Here is a 20,471-nt window from a genome sequence, read left to right as displayed (position 1 = left end):
AGGAGGGAGTATGAAAACATCTCTTGTCCTGATTTTCTCAGAAAAGGCTTTCTGTAAGAGGTGAGGTTGCAGAGTTTTATAGCTGCGAAGGAAATAACTTGGCATATGATAGACAGTAGTGAGTAGTTCATTTACTGAAAAAATATTTATGGACTGCCTATCACATGTCTGCCCTGTGCCAAAGGCAGAGGAGGTAGTGATGAAATGGATACGAGCCCTACTCCTCTGAGTTGTAATCCAAGAAGGAAGAACAAATAAGCAAATGTAGATACATACAGAAATATATCATTTCAAGAGACAGAAAGTGTTCTGAAGAAAAACTTTAAGTACTAAAGAAAGTCTAAAACAGAAAAGACTTCATTTGTATGGGAATGCAGAGAAGAGTCATGAAATATCTTACTGAGAACAGAATGTGAAAGCTGAGATCTGAGGACAAATGTAAGTTACTTCTCTAAGAATAAGGAGCAAAATAGAACACAAACATGTGATTCCAAATCCAGCATTCTTTCCATTATGCCAATTTGTATTACATGCATTCACTCTTTTCCTTCATTTGTCATTAAATGTAAAAACACTTAAAATGAGCAGGTGACATACAGCCTTGTACTCTTTTCCCAATTTTGAACCAGTCAGTTGTTCCATGTATAGTTTGGCGAACAACTGCTGCTTCTTGACTAGCACACAGATTTCACAGGAGACAGGAAAGGTGGTCTGGTATTCCCAACTCTTTAAGAATTTTCCACAGTTGTAATCCACACAGTCAAATGCTTTAGAGTAGTTAATGAAGCAGAAGTAGATGTTTTTCTGGAATTCTCTTGTTTTTTTCTATGATTCTATGAATGTAAAGTTGTACACTGTCACCCTGCTTATTTAAATTATATGCAGAACACATCACGCAAAATGCCAGCCTGGATGAATCACAAGATGGAATCAAGACTGCCAGGAGAGACAGCAACAACCTCAGACATGCAGATGATACCACTCACATGGCACAAAGTGAAGAGGAACTAAAGGGCCTCTTGATTCATGGGGTCGCAGAGAGTCGGACATGACTGAGCGACTGAACTGAACTGAACTGATGAGAGTGAAAGAGGAAGGTGAAAAAGCTGACTTGAAACTCTACATTCAAAAAATTAATATCATGGCATCTGATCCCACCACTTCATGGCAAACAGAAGGGGGGAAAAGAGGAAGCAGTGACAGATTTTATTTTCTTGGGTTCCAGGATCACAGTAGACGCTGACTGCAGCCATGAAATTAAGACGCCTGCTCTTTGGAAAGAAAGCTATGACAAACATAAACAGCATATTAAAAAGCAAAGACATCACTTTGCTGACAAAGGTCCATATAATCAAAGCTATGGCTTTTTCAGTAGTCATATATGGATATGAGAGTTGGACCCTAAAGAAGGCTGAGCACTAAAGAATTGATGCTTTCAAATTGTGGTGCTGGAAAAGAGTTGGGAGTCCCCTGGACTGCAAGGAGATCAAACCAATCCAGCCTAAAGAAATCAACCCTGAATATTCACTGGAAAGACTGATGCTAAAGCTGACGCTCCAATATTTTGGCCACGTGACACAAAGAGCTGACTCATTGGAAAAGACCCTGATGCTGGCAAAGACTGAAGGCAAAAGGAGAAGGGGGCGACAGAGGATGACATGGTTAGACAGCATCACCAACTCAATGAAAGGACTGATGCTAAAGCTAAAACTCCAATACTTTGGCCACCTCATGCGAAGAGTTGACTCGCTGGAAAAGACTCTGATGTTGGGAGGGATTGGGGGCAGGAGGAGAAGGGACGACAGAGAATGAGATGGCTGGATGGCATCACCGACTCGATGGACATGAGTCTGAGTGAACTCCGGGAGTTGGTGATGGACAGGGAGGCCTGGCATGCTGTGATTCATGAGGTCGCAAAGAGTCGGACATGACTGAGCGACTGAACTGAACTGAACTGAACTGGGAGAAAGTGGAGGATAGAGAAGCCTAGTGTCCATAGGGTTGCAGAGTCAGGTACGATTTAGCAACTGAATAGCAACAATTAAAAACAGTAACATTAAAACTAGAACAGGAGGTTTAAAGGCATGAACAAATGAAATCACCAAAACAACAAATACTTTTTTGACAACACTAGGGGAAAAATATAAACACACACCCACACACATGCCAAAAAGATTATAAAGTGTTTTAAAAACATTATCAATTTTCTCTAGTTTTCAAAAACAGCTGTAAGTAGAGTTATTTTCTCTATTTTTACTGTAGAAAATTTAAAAAATCATTAATTCTAATTATGGTGACTATTTGTACTTGTCGGTATGGTCTTTAAATCTTTGTGATATTCCTCAACGAATGCTGCATAAGCACGCTGTACAAGCTATTACAACAAAACTCCATGGGCTTAACTATGAAAACAAAAAGAAGATTAACACAGTTAATTAAAAGATATCTTGTATGTAGAGCTGAAGTAGGGCTACTGAAAGCAAAGAGGACAAAGGCGACAGTTTAAAGACGCTCTGAGGAATATTTTCCAACAATATCACAGAGATACAAACTGCTGGAAAATAACAGTGCCAGACAGACCCGAGGAAATCAGATGTGAAGAAGACCACAGAACTTCACCTCATGGAGCCGACAGGCTTATTTATACCCTATAACCTCATTCAATGCAGAATTTTTCTTAACATTTTGGAAAACTTTCGTGTCTAAGAAAAAAGATTCTACAGCCTAAAAAGTTATCTAAATTTTGCACATTTTACCATATTTCACTGTCTGCCACATAGTAGGCCCAGATACTTTTCTGAACGCACGTAGTGTTTCAAAAAGAATACAGACTACACATAATAAAGTTCTGGACTATTGTGTCTATACAGACTCTAATAAGCTAGCCATGTGCCACTGGACAAGCCATTCACCCTCAGGAGAACTCAGCTTCTTCAACTTACAAAGAACAGGAAGTATAGAAGGATCTCTTAAAATTTCTTTCAGTTTTACCATATGATCCAGCAATTCTACTCCTAAGTGATATATCCAAAGAAAACAAAAACACTAACTCAAAAACATACATGCACCCCAATGTTCTCAGTAGCATTATTTACAACAGCCAATATATGGAAGCCACCTATATGTCCATCAACAGAAGACTGGCTAAAGAAAATGGTGTACACACACACAGGAATATTACTGAGCCATAAAATATGAACTTCTGCCATCTGCAACAACATGCATGGCCTAGAGGGTACTGAAGTGAGTCAGAAACAGATGAACACCCTAGGCTATCACTTACATGTGGAACCTAAAAGACAAAACAGATGAATGTAACAAAACAGACTCAGATACAGAGAACAAATCAGTGGTTACCAGAGGGGAGGGGAACAGGACACAGGGCTAGGGGATAAAAAAACGTACAAACTACTACAAGTAAGACACGAGGATGTGCTGCACAGCACAAGGAATATGCACAATATTTTATAATAACTTTAAGTGGAGTATAAAAATATTGAATCTCTATGATGTACACTTGAAACTAATATTGTAGATCAACTATATGTCAATCAGTAAAATCTTTCAGTTTTTAATGCCTATTTTAGAAAAACTTTTCAATTGTTTCTTTTTCTTCTTATTCCCTGTACTATCACTTAATTATACAAGAGAATAACTACAATTCTACATTATAATAAGATTTTTAAACCGTTGCTTGAAAAAGCAATTCAATAAATAGTATCTATTACTAAATGATTCCAAATGAAAAAAAAAAGATATAGAATAAAAAGTGAAATAATTACATTATAGAGTTTAGACCAAACTTCTAAGTGTATAAAATTATGAAAATACTGTTTAGGCTTCATATATATGAAGTCAAAATATTACTACAGAACAAATAACTAGAAGATAGCTCCAGGAGGGCAGGAATTTTCATCAAAATCAAAGGTGACTCTAAGTCTCTAACAGTGCTCAAACATCAGTTCTCAATAAACACCTGTTGAGTCAAAAAAAAATAAAGATTTTTTTTTTTTTTTTTTTTACAAAACAGAAGCCCCAATAAGCAATAATTTTAGGTTTATTCCTTAAAAAAAAAACTAAACTGATATATCAGGTCCACGGTTACATTACTATTACAATCATACAAGTAATATTAGGCAGCTGACAAAGACAATGTTTTCCCAAAAAATTTAATGTGAGAGAATGCTCTTAACATAAAGTCAGGGGAGAAAAGAAGCCAAAATTATATACAGAGTATGACACAAGTTAACTTTAAAAATATACACAGAAACAAAGAACCAACAAACTGTCAACAGTAATTACTTACAGGTTATGAAAGTACGGGGAAACAATGACAGACTTTATTTCCTTGGGCTCCAAAATCAGTGCATAACAGTGACTGCAGCCATGAAATTAAAAGACGTTTGTTCCTTGGAAGAAAAGTTATGACAAACCTAGGCAGCATATTAAACAGCAGAGACATTACTTTGCCCACAAAGGCCATATAGTCAAAGCTATGGTTTTTCCAGTAGTCATGTAAGGATACGAGAGTTGAACCATAACGAAGGCTGAGCGCTGAAGAACTGATGGTTTGGAACTGGGGTGTTGGAGGAGACTCCTGAGAATCCCTTGGACTGAAAGGAGATCAAACCAGTCAACCCTAAAGGAAATCAACCCTGAATATTCATTGGAAGGACTAATGCTGAAGCTGAAGCGCCAATACTTTGGCCACCTGATGCCAACAGCTGACTCACTGGAAAAGATCTGGATGCTGGGGAAGATAGAAGGGAGGAGGAGAAAGGCATGACAGAGGACAAGATGGCTGGATGGCATCCCCTACTCGATGGACATGAGTTTGAGCAAGCTCCGGGAGTTGGTGATGGACAGGGAGGCCTGGCGTGCCGCGGTCCACGGGGTCGCAAAGAGTCGGACACGACTGAGCGACGAAACGACAACAGCGATCTCCTTTTTTAAAGGTTTTCACTGCCTCCCTCCCTCCCCCAAAGATCTGTAAAGACTATTCATTATTAAAACCTTGGGCCCATATGTTGGTATCACGATGTTTAAATGGATATAATACAATTACACATCTACCAAAAATTTCACCCCAAAAGACAGAAAAAAGGCAGAAGTCCCAGAACTATACTGTCCTGGGACCTGAGCCCTTTCATCAGCCTCTGCAGACACCGTCACAACATCCCACAAGCATAACTCCTAACAGTGACAGGTTATTACACTCCACTGTTCAGAGGCTGCCTGGTGGCGGTGGTGGTTCAGTCACGAAGTTGTGCCTGACTCTTGTGACCCCGTGGACTGTAGCCTTCCAGGCTCCTCTGTCCATGGAATTTTCCAGGCAAGGATACGGAGTGGGTTGCCATTTCCTTCTCCAGGGCATCTTCCCAACCCGGGAATCAAACCCGGGTCTCCTATACTGCAGGCAGACTCTTTACCAACTGAGCCCCCTGCTTCTGTTTTATTTCACTGTCACCTCATTTACTGCTAACACTGAATGGTGAGAAGAACAGCACTATGCCCCAACCTTATCTAGTCTCTGCAAAGTATAAAGTTTAATCTCATTAAAAACAAATACATAAATAGCAGTTCATGTAAAGGAGAATCCCTAAGACAAGATATATCTATAATGGATGCTATCACGCTCAGCAGCATAAATACATTCCAGGTTATCATCTGAGGTTTATTCATTTATAAACCATAAGTAATGGACTATTCCCCTTCATGGATCACAGTTAGCATGGTTATGTTCACGATCCTTCAAGCTAGGCTTCAGCAGTACATGAAATAACTTCCAGATGTACAAGCTGAGTTTTGAAGAGGCAGAGGAACCAGAGATCAAATTGCCAACATTTGCTGGGTCATGGAGAAAACAAGGGGGTTCCAGAAACACATTTACTACTTCTGCTTCATGGACCACACTAAAGCCTTTGACTGGGTGGATCACAACAAACTGTGGAAAATTCTTAAAGATATGAGAGTACCAGATCACCTGACCTGTCTCCTGAAAAACTTGTATGCAGGTCAAGAAGCAACAGTTAGAACTGGACATGGAACAATGGACTGGTTTCAGATTGGAAAATGAGTATGTCAAGGCTGTATCGGAGAAGGCAATGGCAAGCCACTCCAGTACTATTGCCTAGAAAATCCCATGGATGGAGGAGCCTGGTAGGCTGCAGTCCGTGGGGTGGCTAAGTTGGACACGACTGAGCGACTTCACTTTTCACTTTCACACATTGGAGAAGGAAATGGCAACCCACTCCAGTGTTCTTGCCTGGAGAATCCCAGGGACGGGGGAGCCTGGTGGGCTGTCGTCTATGGGGTCACACAGAGTCGGACACGACCGAAGTGACTTAGCAGCAGCAGCAGCAGCAAGGCTGTTTATTTAACTATGCTTATTTAACTATGCAGATTACATCATGGGAAATGCCAGAATGGATGAATCACAAGCTGGAATCAAGATTGCCAGGAAAAATATCAACAACCTCAGATATGCAAATGATACCACTCTCATGGCAGAAAGTAAAGACAAACTAAAGAGCCTCTTCAGGAGGGTAAAAAAGCTGGCTTGAAACTCTACATTCAAAAAACTAAGACAATGGCATCCGGTCACACCACTTCATGACTAGCTGGGGGAAAAGTGGAAGCAGTGACAGATATTATTTTCTTGGGCTGCAAGGTCACTGTGGATGGTGACTGCAGCCATGAAAGTAAAAGACGCTTGCTCCTTCAAAGAAGAGCTAAGCCAAACCTAGACAGGGTATTAGAAAGCAGAGACGTCCGCCAACAAAGGTCCGTCTAGTCAAGGCTATGGTTTCTCCAGTGGGCATGTATGGATGTGAGAGTTGGACTACAAAGAAAACTGAGTGCCAAAGAATTGATGCTTTTGAAGTGTGGTGTTGGAGAAGACTCTTGAGAGTCCCTTGGACTGCAAGGAGAGCAAACCAATTAATCTTAAAGGAAATTAGTCCTGAGTATTCACTGGAAGGACTGCTGCTGAAGCCAAAGCTCCAATACTTTGGCCCCCTCATGCGAAAAGCTGACTCACTGGAAAAGATCCTAATGCTGGGAAAGACTGAGGGCAAAAGTAGAAGGGCAGAGACAGAGGATGAGATGGTTAGATGGTCACCGACTAAACAGGCATGAATCTGAGCAAACTAGGGCTTCCCTGATAGCTCAGTTGGTAAAGAATCTGCCTGCAACACGGGAGACCTGGGTTCTATTCCTGGGTTGGGAAGATCCCCTGGAGAAGGGAAAGGCTACCCACTCCAGTATTCTGGCCTGGAGAATTCCATGGGTTGTACAGTTCATGGGGTCAAATACTGAGAAACTTTCACTTTCAGGGAGATAACCAAGGAAAGGGAGCCTGGCGTGCTGCCATCCACGGGGTCACAAAGAGTCAGACACAACTCAGCGACTGAAAAACAACAATGGACTATTAATCTCTCTTATATGCACACTTTTTGTAGGAAATATCAACTTAAAAAATAAAAGAATTGCCAAAGTTGGTTATTTCAGTGGCCCACCTTGTCAGGTATCTGGTACACATGAACAGCTCCAAGGGATATGTCAGAGCTCATCTGTGATGAAACTGGGTGCACGAGAAACACACAAATGCCAGTTGGCTTTGGTTTTGTTTCCTCTTCCTATCTCATTCCACAACACAGTCACTACTCTCCGTGGCCTGAAGGACCATGGGGTTATGATCTCTGCACACCTCTAGGCCTCTGGCACATGCTATGCCTCAGAAAACGGGCTCAAGTCAACACAGCACCAGTGCTGTAAGAGTGAGAAAAACCGCAAACAATCCAAATGCTCATTGGTATGAGAATGCTAAATGAGGTAAATTCTTAATAATGGAATAGTATGTGCAATACTGAACAAAAAGAAAATCTCTGACTGCTTATAATATCATTAAGTTCAAAAACAGCAAAACTAATACACTGTTTAAGTAAACATATGTAGTACAGACAAACAAGGCACTAATAAAGGAAATTCAGAATCGTGATTACCTGAGGTGGGGAGGCAGTAAGATTAGGATGGGAAAGGTTTCAGAAGTAGATAAACGTGCATATTCCTTAAACTGGGTGATAGGAATAAGGGAGTTTTTTTTTTAAAAAACTTATCCATATATTTTATATGTATTCTTTCGTAGGTGAAACATATTTAAGTATTTTTGAAGAATGCAGAGTTTCCTGCTGAGGAAACTGGTCAGTGCTCAGAGATCGTACCACCCAGGACACCACAGCTGATCCTCCCACTCTGGATTTGATGAGAAAAGAGGAAGTTGATGAGATTTTTCTCTTGGAATTAGAGAACAAAGAGTTAGAAAAGATGTCGAGAAAGTAACAGGGAGGAGATGAATCTTACTGAAGGATTTTAAAATCAGTGCATGATGCAATAATCAAATAAATATCCCTAAAATCACTCACAAAGTACATTTATGTATCAACCTACTAGTCATGTTGCAGACTGAAATATTTTTTTTCTCTATCAACAAAGCCAGATTTTCCTTCTGACATAAAATCATCCACACATCTTTAGTTGCACACCAAATAAAGTATCTGGCATGTAAGAGTTCACGATGTATAATCAACTTAGTTTTGCAGAATCAGGCAAAGTAGCTATGTCAGTGGGACCCAAAATTTACTGGATATAGAGGATCTTTATAAAATAGCGAGACCTGGCTCGCACCCCAGATTTTCTGATTTAGGAATGGAGTGTGACTTAGGTTTTGAAATTGTTTTAAGCTTTCCAGATGCTTCTACTGTGCAGCAAAGCCTGGGAACCACTAAGCTAGATGCTTACTCTATGAATTGATCTGGTTCGGTTCAGTTCAGTCGCTCAGTCGTGTCCGACTCTGCGACCCCATGAATCGCAGCACGCCAGGCCTCGCTGTCCATTACCAACTCCTGGAGGCCACCCAAACCCATGTCCATCAAGTTGGTGATGCCATCCAGTCATCTCATCCTTCGTTGTCCCCTTCTCCTCCTGCCCCCAATCCCTCCCAGCATCAGGGTCTTTTCCAATGAGTCAGCTCTTCGAATCAGGTGGCCAAAGTACTGGAGTTTCAGCTTCGACATCAGTTCTTCCAGTGAACACCCAGGACTGATCTCCTTTAGATGGACTGGTTGGATCTCCTTGCAGTCCAAGGGACTCTCAAGAGTCTTCTGCAACACCACAGTTCAAAATCATCAATTCTTCAGCGCTCAGCTTTCTTTATAGTCTAACTCTTACATCCATACATGACTACTGGAAAAACCATAGCCTTGACTAGACAGACCTTTGTTGGCAAAGTAATGTCTCTGCTTCCTAATATGCTGTCTAGGTTGGTCATAACTTTCCTTCCAAGGAGTAAGTGTCTTTTAATTTCATGGCTGCAGTCACCATCTGCAGTGATTTTGGAGCCCAGAAAAATAAAGTCAGCCACTGTTTTCACTGTTTCCCCATCTATTTGCCATGAAGTGATGGGACCAGATGCCGTGATCTTAGTTTTCTGAATGTTTAGCTTTAAGCCAACTTTTCACTCTCCTCTTTCACTTTCATCAAAAGGCTTTTTAGTTCCTCTTCACTTTCTGCCATAAGGGTGGTATCATCTGCATATCTGAGGTTATAGAGATTTCTTCCAGCAATCTTGATTCCAGTTTGTGCTTCCTCCAGCCCAGCGTTTCTCATGATGTACTCTGTATATAAATTAAATAAGCAGGGAGACAATTTACAGCCTTGACGTACTCCTTTTCCTATTTGGAACCAGTCTGTTGTTCCATGATCTGGTTACATTATTTAAATAATTTTTCTTTTCCTCTTCTTTTAAGTGTCCATCGTGGAAAGCAATTCCACTGAATAGAACAGATCTGGGAATTCATCCTGTAATTTTCTGTCTTGTACAAACTGAGGTACAAGGAGAGGAAGCTGATTTGCAAAGAGAAGGGTGTCAGATATTATGACAGTGAAATAAGGGATGACAGAATGCACTGATTCCAAATGGCTTTTCAGTTTCTTATGAGGCCCAGCTATACTTCTGTTAGGTTCCTTAGAAATCTTTCTATCTTTTCAATTACCCTCTTTTTCTCTCCTTCACATAACTGATCAGTTTGGGGACAAAGTGCCCTGATAGAATTAGGGTGCTTACATTTGGCTATTAGAATCAATTAATATTTCATATTAAAACACACACAGTTTACTGCTTCACTTGTACACACACGCAGACACACGGTTTTACTGCTTCACCTGTACACACACACAGATGGTTTTACTGCTTCACCTGTACAGCAATAACATATACTTGCCACCTGGTGGCAGCATACCTAGCTGAACACGGTATATAATATTTTCTGGAAATGAATAACCTCTTCACAGCTTAAACATGTGACATACACATTCTTTCACAGTTCTTGGCTACTTTTAGGGTAAAAATCTACACTCTGTCAGCTGACTTATATGGCTCCTCATTATGTGATCCCAGACTACTTCTCCAATCTAATTCTCTGCTATACAGTTTAATCCTCTATGCTCCACCATGAGAATGATGATGCTGATGATGGCTAATACTTCCTGTAAACTTCTGATAACTTGACAATGTTCTAAGAGCTTTATATGTATAAGCTGAATCCTCACAACAACCCCAAAGCAGATAATATCACTGTTCTTATTTTCCAGACGGGAAACAGCAGTACTGAGAGGTTAAGTAACTTGTATAAAGTCACAAAGATAATAAACTGCAGAGCCAAGACTTGATTCCAGACTATGTGGTCTAGTCCAAGCTCATAACCACTAGTATTACAGTGCTCTTTACAAAAAAAGAAAAAAAAACAACTTTGAAAAAGTAGGGAGCATTCACCGTGGTCTCCTGATTCACATTCATTCCCCATCTCACAAATAAACTGAATTACTCATGTCCCTTTCTGACCAACTATTGCTAGAGCTAAAGGTTACTTTTCAAGTCTTCATCACACTTGACTTCTCATTTTTGACAAGCGGCCACTCCTTACTTGAAACGCTTCTCTTAGCTTCACAGACATCATCATCTCCTAGCTTTGTAAATAGTTTGCATCTCAGTGTTCTCTGCAGATACTTCAGTTGAGTTCAATCACTCACTCGTGTCCAACTATTCACGACCCCATGGAGTGCAGGATATCAGGCCTCCCTATCCATCACCAACTCCCTGAGTTTATTCAAACTCATGTCCATTGAGTCAGTGATGCTATTCAACCATGTCATCCTCTGTCGTCCCCTTCTCCCGTCTTCAATCTTTCCCAGCATCAGGGTCTTTTCCAATGAATCAACTCTTCGCATGAGGTGGCCAAAGTATTGGAGTTTCAGCTTCAGCATCAGTCCTTCCAATGAACACCCAGGACTGATCTCCTTTAGGATGGACTGGTTGGATCTCCTTGCAGTCCAAGGGACTCTCAAGAGTCTTCTCCAGCACCACAGTTCAAAAGTATCGATTCTTCTGCGCTTAGCTTTCTTTACAGTCCAACTCTCACATCCATACATGACTACTGGAAAAACCATAGCCTTGACTAGACAGACCTTTGTTGGCAAAGTAACGTCTCTGCTCTTTAATATGCTGTCTAGGTTGGTCACAACTTTTCTTCCGAGGAGCAAGCGTCTTTTAATTTCATGGCTGCAGTCACTATCTGCGGTGATTTTGGAGCCCAAAAAAATAAAGTCTGTCACTGTTTCCATTGTTTCCCCATCTATTTGTCATGAAGGGTCATATGATGGCTCTATTTTTAGTTTCTTAATGAACCTCCATCCTGTTCTCCATAGTGGCTGTACCAATTTACATATCCCCCAACAGTGTAGGAGAGCCCCTTTCTCTTCACACCCTCTCCAGCATTTATTGTTTGTGGATTTTTATGACCACCATTCTGGCTGGTGTGAGGTGATATCTCATTGTAGTTTGATTTACATTTCTCTAATAATTAGTGACCCTGAACATCTTTCGACATATCTCTTGGCCATCTGTATGTCTTCTTTGGAGAAATGTCTATTTAGGTCTTCCATCCATTTGTTGATTAGGTTGTTTGTTTGGGGGCTATTAAGCATCATGAGGACTTCCCCAGTGGCTCACCTGGTAAAGAATCCGCCTGAAATGTGGGAGACTTGGGTTCAATCCCTGGGTTGGGAAGATTCCCTGGAGAAGGGAACAGCTACCCACTCACGTATTCTTGCCTGGAGAACTCCATGGACTGTATGGAGTTGCAAAGAGTCGGACACAACTGAGCGACTTTCACTCACTCAAGCATCATGAGCTGTTTGTAAATTCTGGAGACTAATCCCTGTCAGTCACATCATTTGCAAATATTTTCTCCCAATCTGTGGGTTGTCTTTTTGTTTTATTATTTCCTTTGCTGTGCAAAACCTTTTGAGTTTAAGTAGACCCTATTTTTTTTTGTTTGTTTTTATTTCCATTAAATGAGAGCTCTCTTGTTAAAGGGAAGTGCACTGGGTATAAATGCCCAGGTATCTGTTAATATTTTCATTAGGAGAGAAATTTATATAAATTAAAAATCAGTTTGGCAAATATAGATAGTTTTACATTAAAATATACTCAATGGTTTAAGTTATCTTTGAAAGGTTTCTATAACTTCCAGCCAAAACCTATTATTTCATATAAATTCCCAGCAAATATTTTTTCCCTGTTTTCCCTGGGGAAACAGTAAGGCAATATCAACTTGAAAAAGTAAGCTCCCCTGAGGAATAAATACTGTCTAATCAGCGTCCACAATGAATGATCCTTAGTAAACAAAGAATTTTGTTTACAAATTCTGTGTGCTCAATATCAAGAAGGAAAGAAATTCTTGACCTTATACCCAGTTAGTTGTTCAAAGCTCTGCAACTGGAGAACCTAATTCAATTAACACAAGTTATAAATTCAAATCTTTATAGATGAGGATTTTGAATATTAAAGTTTAGTATAGTTCTTATTAGTAAAAATAATAATTTGGGGGTTTTGATAAACGACCTCGTAAAAGAAAACGGGCTAACTGCAGGGGCTTTAAGAAATGATTTCTTAAAAGGAAAAAAAAAGTTAGACTCACAGAGAAACTTTTAAACCACATAAGAATTTCAGTAAATAGCAAACGACAATAAGAATCATAATCCTGATGGCAACTAAAAACAAACAGCACACTGTTCATGAACAAAGGGGATAAAGGAATTTTTCATGGTACAAAAGAATCTATAGATTTAAATAAACAACCCAGGCAAAATAACTTCTGGAACAATTCTAAGTTTTTGAATAGCACTAAATCCATGGGCAAATCAACCACAGCTTCATGCAACATACCTAAATGAGCTTTAAGTATCCTAAGTGATATTTTGGTGACCATGACCACAAAAACTCTAGAAGTAAAAGGGGAGTCACTGTGATAACAAAAATGTCTTAACGCTAGTAAAGTATCTGTACAGATCTATTGTGTTCACATATGCAAGTGGCAGGTGTTTTTGCTATTAACGAAGATTAGGTTATTTTCTCCCACAGTGAAAAAGGACTGGTAATGATCAAGCCAAAAACCCAACAAGTGCCCCCTGGACCAACTGCATGCACTTGTTAAACAGCTGGCTATAGAACGAAATGACTCACTCGCCCACACAGAATTCAACCTTGAGCATCATGCTCTAGTCAAACCAAGAACTGAGAGGAAGGACCAGTTTAAAATCTGGCAGAGAGTAGAAGGTCTAAAAAAAAAAATAGATGGAAGATAATCTTACTGAAGATGCGCATCTCTCTGTCTCTATCACCTGCCTGTGTGCGTGTTTCTCACTCTTTCGCCCTCTCAGTATATAAAAACATACATGTAACGTAAACATAAGTAATAGTAATATTATGCAAAAGAAGTTGGCAATAGCCCATTAAAAAATGGGCAAAGGACTTGCACAGACACTTCAAAGAAGACAGACGAATGGGCAATAAGCACATGAAAAGATGTTCAACATTCTTAGTCACTAGGAAATTAAAAAGCAAAAGCAAAATGAGATACCGCTTCCCACTCACTAGAATAGCCATAATTTTTTAAAAACTAGAAAACAATAAATGTTGGTGAAGATATGGAGAAATTAGAATTCTCATACACTGCTGCTGGGAATGGGTATAGCCACTCTGGAAAAAGTCTGGTGGTTTCTCAAAAACAGAATTACCATATGATTCAGAAATTCTACTCCTAGGTATATATCCAAGGGAAATGAAAACTGGTACTCAAATACTATATATGAATGTTCACAGGAGCACTATTTACAATAGCCAAAAGGTAGAAACAACTTAAATGCCCTTCAATGAATAAACAAAATGTGGTATATACATACAACAGAATATTATTTAGCCATAAAAGGAAATGAAAAACTGATATATACAATACTAATGCACATTGAAAACATTACACCAAGTGAAAAAAAGGCACTGGTCAAACATTACAGTTACATTTATATGACATATCTAGAATAGGTAAACTTATTGAAATAGAAAGCAGACTAGAGGCTGGGGGAAAAAGGGAATGAAGAATATCTTCTTAATGGATACAGGGCTTTATTCTGGGATGATAAAAATGTTTTGGAACTAGATAGAAGTTGTAGTTGCACAACACTGTGTACATACTAAATGCCTCTGTATTGTTTTAAGATGGTTAATTTTTATATGACTTCCACCTCAAGTTAAAAAAAAAAAGAAAAATCATAGCTTCTTATATCTAACACCAGAAGAACTAAAAAAGCTTTCAATTTTTTCTTCAAAACACCTGTTGAGAATCATGGACTGTGACAGGATTTTTCCCGCAGACAATAAGGCACAGAATTCATCATAATTTAAATAAGTGCTTGCCAAGTAAAAGGCTGTAGCTGTAGGCGTTCAAAAATGTTGGTTGAAAAATAAGCAAATAAATGTCTTTTCTTGTACGACAAACAACATATACAGAAGCTCCAAATGCAAAACAGCCCTTTCATAAGCTTATAAATAAAACTTTGAAAAATTCTGAAGCCTTCCAAATTAAAGTTTTTAAAGAGATGCTAACTAATGAAATAAGATATCCAATTTCAATAGAACTGAACTGAGATATAAAAAACGTTCCTCATCATTTAACGTTTAACAATTTGCCATGAGAACCTTTTCCAGCGTTCATATTAGATGACATTCACTTACAGTTCAATAATCAGCAGCCTACAACAGATAAATACTTTACAGTCATAGTTTATTTCTTACTACAAACATTTTATATATAAAAATAAGGTGTTTTGTTTAAAAATAATTTTTGCTCTAATCTTGTCATATTCCAGCCACTTGGATAGATCCCATCTTTTTCACTTTCTCTTTTTCATGAGCTTCTTCAACTTCCAGTTTCACTAACAGGACACCACAGACCTCCTTACCAAGTCTCTCTTCATCGGATCTTGAGGCTCTTTTACCCAGTCAGTGCTCTATCCTTGTTCTTGCCATGTCCCTGGATTAGCCTTCAAAACCTCTCTTCAATACACACTTCGAGAAACCTGTTCTCTCCATATTCTCTCTTTAAAAGCTCATAAACTAAAAATCACATTTTGCTTTTTTCTTCTAACAAACACTACAGGTCATGACTTGGTTTTCAAATCGCAGATAATGCACCACTCTTACAATAAATGTTGAAGGTATCAAACTGCAGTATCTACTTTGAAAGCTAAGCAAGCTATGTCAGAGATAAGAATAAAAAACTAGAAAGCATAAAAGAAACAGGGATGGAGAGCAACGTTCTTAGTGGTGGGGGGGAATGTCTGAAATATGCAAAGAACAATTATACACCATGACTAACTTTGTCTATCAGAGCGGGAATGACAATTGTATATCAATAACTTAATATACAACTTGCAGAGAGCACTGTCCTTTTTGTATAGAGCTGGCACTATTTCTCAAATGGAAAATGCTCATTAAACAATCATATAATTATTACTTACTGAATGCAACAGGCAAAAATTTTTATAATTATTCAACAATGCCAATTATATAAAATGCTGAATAGCTAATAAAAACTTTGGTTTTATAGAATTCTGCCAGTAGAATGTTAAAAAGTATACATACTGTGAATATGCAGAAGTAATTTTATACTAAATATACAACTGTTCTCTAACTCTGTTTGCTAATATTACAACACTTTCTTTTACATAAAATTGTAGATAATTTTACTTGGAGAAAACTGAAGTCATTTAAAGTGGAGTTAGAAGTCTGGATCAACACAAGGACAGCCTGTGTAGTGCTGTCCTTGTCAGCACCTTGCAATAAGGTGAGCCTGGTTTTGAAAATATTTACTTAATGCAGTAACGTCTCATGTCTCCACAGGTCATGCTTCCTACTACATCAGTACTGAGGAAGTAACTGAGGACCCAACAGCAAATGAAAAAACCAACAAGTAGCAGAAGACTGAAACTGTCATAAAGTGCATTCACAAGACTCCATCAGTGCTTGGTTATTATAAACCATCCCCTCAAGCTAGTCACAGCAAATCTGCTGCTGCTGCTAAGTCACTTCAGTCGTGTCCGACTCTTTGCGACCCCATAGACGGCAGCCCACCAGGCTCCCCCTGCCCTGGAATTCTCCAGGCAAGAACACTGGAGTGGGTTGCCATTTCCTTCTCCAATGCATGAAAGTGAAATGTGAAAGTGAAGTTGCTCAGTCGTGTCTGACTCTTAGTGACCCCATGGACTGCAGCCTACCAGGCTCCTCTGTCCATGGGATTTTCCAGGCAAGAGTACTGGAGTGGAGTAGGGTGCCACTCCTTCTCCACACAGCAAATTAGGGGAGGAGGCAGGTGAGATGGAGCAACACAAGACAGGCATGTTCATGGCAATGAGAATCGACAGAGAAAAAGCGTAAGATCTACAAAGCCAGTAAGGAGATATATAAATGTCTAATAATAGAGAATCCCAACTACATAATGGAAACAGCACTGGAATAAGAACTGTAGTTCCAGAACTACACTAATGCCAGGGCCCTGGGGAAACCCAGTTACCCTAGGGCTCATCTTCTTGTTTTGTATAATGATCAAACAATACAACATTCTCTCCAACATACTATATGATAAGCTTTTATTGTTCTTAAAAATGGCAGTTAAACATTTTTACTGGTCATAAAGGAAATATACTGCAGAGAATCTGGAAAATACTAAGAATGTAAAGGAAATTAAAGGTGCCTATAACCCACCACCCAGAGATAACCATCATTTATATCTTGTTGCATTTTTGTTTCAGGTGTCTTCATATATAAAGATTGTATATATACTTTTTTTGGTAACATTTTTATCAACCGGTGTTATTTGTGGGCATTTTCCCAAATCAGAACGTTTCTGCAGAATTATTTTAATGGCTACATATATGGAAATTTGGGCTTCCCTGGTGGCTCAGACGGTAAAGAATTCACCTGCAATGTGGTAGAACTGGGTTTGATCCCTGGGTTGGGAAGATCCCCTGGAGGAGGGCATGGCAACCCACTCCAGTATTCTTGCCTGGAGAATCCCCATGGACAGAGGAGCCTGGTGGGCTACAGTCCGTGAGGTCGCAAAGAGTTGGACACGACTGAGCGACTAAGCACAGCACACATACCAAATTTATTCTCCTATCATTGCGAATTTCGGTTGGTATAACACATTTTATAAAGTATACTATACTTTATTCACAACAGGTCATTTAAAAAATGATCATTTATAGATACAGAAAGGAAGTAGTTTTTCAATGAATAGTTTACCAAACACCAAGAAGAAAATTTACAAGTTGTGGTCTGTAAAACTAGATGAGCAAATACAGTATTTAAAATTCAATGAACAAACAAGACATTTAGAGAACCAAGTATCTGAATAAAGTTTTAAAAATGGTTATTTCAAGTGATCTCTAATGCCAGCAGTGAGACTTCCAATGACAAGAATTCTGAATTACTGTTATTACAACATGGCAGTCAAGCAGCACACATTAACAGCTCATAGTCATTCTGCTCATTCATTCACTAAGCAAATATTTACTGCATACTTAGTATTTGGTAGGTATCAGGCTGCTGCTGCTTTAGACTGCATCAAATATCAAGAATCTTCTTTGTAAAATAATCTTAAAAAGGAGGCAGCAACATTGGACACATTTTAACAAAAGAAACAATTTGCAACAAATGCTATAAGACCACCTCTCTCACTGTGCTTATTACCCAGTATCTGTCCTGCTAAACTTTGAGCAACTTCAGAAAACAGACTGTCACCATCTCTGTATTTCCAGCTCTTGGTGTAAAACAGTAGTTTGACACAGGTGTGCTTAACGACCTTACACTCACAACCCAAAGTTTTTAAGTCTTAATATAAAAAAATACATTTATACAAAAGAAGTAATGTATACACTATTTTCGATGTCCATGTTCCTATCAGTCTTCATAACCTTAATGGCTGAAAAATACTCTACATACTTAAATAATATAGTTTAGAAAGTGATTCTAACCTTCTCTGAAGGTTGTCCCAGTGGTTTTATATTTTGGTGCCAATGCTCCAGCACACATATCTTGCCTTACATGTCTCGAATTTATTTCTGACTAGAAAAATTCAGCTCAATTCTAGAAGATAATCTTCCACAATGAAAGTGAATGTTAAAAGGAGAAGATTTTTATCCCATCGGCAGAATTTTGAAAGACAAAAAACACACATATACACAAAGAAACTAGAATTCTTTTTTACCAAACCAAAGTAATTTAAATAAATTCTCTGTTATAAGAGGTGTTGTCCAAAGTAAACTATGTTTTTTGGACTGCTTCATATATACTTAGGAGAGATACTTCTGGAGGCAGATAGTGAAAATACTGAGGTAACAAGCAAAAAAAACATCTAACTAGAACGTCAATGCTTTTGGAAAGAGGTGCACACTTTTCCTCCACTTTCGTGGATTCACAGATTGTGCTCAGATCCTCAAGACTGCGGAAATGTAAGCAACTTTGAGATCTTAAAGATGCCTTGATTTCCTTTCCCTGTGTATAGATCCTAAAATAACAATCTACCCGATACAAACACTTAAGGTTTGACCTTAGATAATACAGAGCTAGTTTATACGTTTGTATTAATTTAAGAAACTTATGTTAAGCATCTACGATTGTATCTCTGCAGTGTGGTTCTTCGGTGATTACTGAAATCAGACCCAGTCTCGTTTTGCTTATTTGGAGGGAGGAGACGGAGAGGAAAAGAAACAGTTAAACTATTTATAATTGAGATGCAAGTATGACTGTGAACAATCATCTCTAATAAAACAACAGTCTATAAACTGTACTTTCATCATAGGGAGGAAGGGGTCCTTTTGGCCAGTCAAAAAATATGCTCAAGCACGTAATTTTAAAAAGAAATATTCTATTTAATTTATATTTCGTCTACGTCAAATTTTTCATGAAACCCAGTGAATAATGAAACCTTTTCCATTGTTTGCTTTACAGTCTTTCACACACACATATAAGATAGGGACTCGACAAGAAAGCAAGGATTTTATACGTGATGCTAAAAGAACATGGACCCTTTCGTCCCCAAAAGTTCCATTCACAGACTGCGGTAACACTCCACACAATACAAGGCGCATGCCGTGACAAAGAACTCCAAGCACAAACATACAAAGCCATGCTTCTAAAAACGCCCCTACAGCGAAGTTCACAGCTGGCACTTGTGGCACACTCAAGCCACGACTGAGGCAGCTGTCACAGGCCAATCACACACTCAAGAGTGCCAGCGTGCCACATAAGAAAGCCAAGCCGAAGATGAGCGTACAAATCCCCAACCGAATAAAGAAGAGCCCCAAATCCCCACCCTGAAAAGCACAATGCCTGCACAACCCAGAAGACTCCCTCAAAACAAGTCAAAGGTGGGAGATTCAGAAGCAAGCTCTATCAGCTTATACAGTAAAAAAAAAAAGAGAGGTTTTATTTGGGCATTCACGAGAAAGTAGCCACACCAGCCAGTCATCACGGAAATAACAGCTAGGTAGTGTCTCGCTAGGCTTTTTCAATTAGAAAAGGGAGACGGGGGCAAGGGGGCAAAGCAGACGCCGCAGCGCCTCCGTCCCAGGCGGCGCGCCGGGGCTGCTGAGCCGAGGCCTCCGCTTCGCAGGACCCCTCCCAGCCCTCCCCGGCCGCCGCCTCCCAGCGCAGGCCGGGCGGCCTCCGGCGCTCTCACCTTGGCTTTGCCAGCCTCCAGCTTCTTCTGTCTCTCTTCGTCCTCCATAGCTTCTGCGGGGAAGGCTGGGGGAACACAGGCAGGGGGTCGGGGACGGAAAGGCAAGGTCGGTTCCACCGGGGGTGGGACCGCAAGCTCCGCGGCGCAGGGCCGGGCCGGGCGCTCGCCCCTCCCGGAGTGGAACCAGCCTGCGCGCTCACTGGCTGACCGTCCTCGGCCGCACGGGCCGCGTCGTCACCACCGCCGCCATCTTCGTCTCCACGTAAACACACGGCGGGAACGGGGCGGGGAGCACGTCGTCCGCGCAGCCGCCGCGAGTCCGGCCGCGCCAGGCAG

The 20,471-nt window shown here is 39.9% G+C and overlaps 1 protein-coding gene across 4 annotated transcripts in view; it reads right to left on the bottom strand.

Annotated features, from left to right (window-relative positions):
* AKAP9 (A-kinase anchoring protein 9) overlaps positions 1 to 20,322 on the bottom strand; it is a 176,186-nt gene extending 155,864 nt beyond the window's left edge. For all 4 annotated transcript variants that reach the window (XM_055420403.2, XM_055420407.2, XM_055420415.2 and 1 more), the window contains exon 1: positions 20,136 to 20,322. In XM_055420403.2, the coding sequence (XP_055276378.2) occupies positions 20,136 to 20,183 (48 nt within the window). In that variant the 5' untranslated portion in view covers positions 20,184 to 20,322. The remainder of the gene's footprint in view (positions 1 to 20,135) is intronic.
* Positions 20,323 to 20,471: the final 149 nt, after the last annotated feature.

Source organism: Moschus berezovskii, chromosome 3, assembly GCF_049115385.1.
Source record: "Moschus berezovskii isolate FMDL1 chromosome 3, NW_MosBer_1.0, whole genome shotgun sequence".
In the NCBI taxonomy this organism is placed as follows: Eukaryota; Metazoa; Chordata; class Mammalia; order Artiodactyla; family Moschidae; genus Moschus; species Moschus berezovskii.
This window is presented reverse-complemented; position numbering and strand designations above follow the sequence as displayed.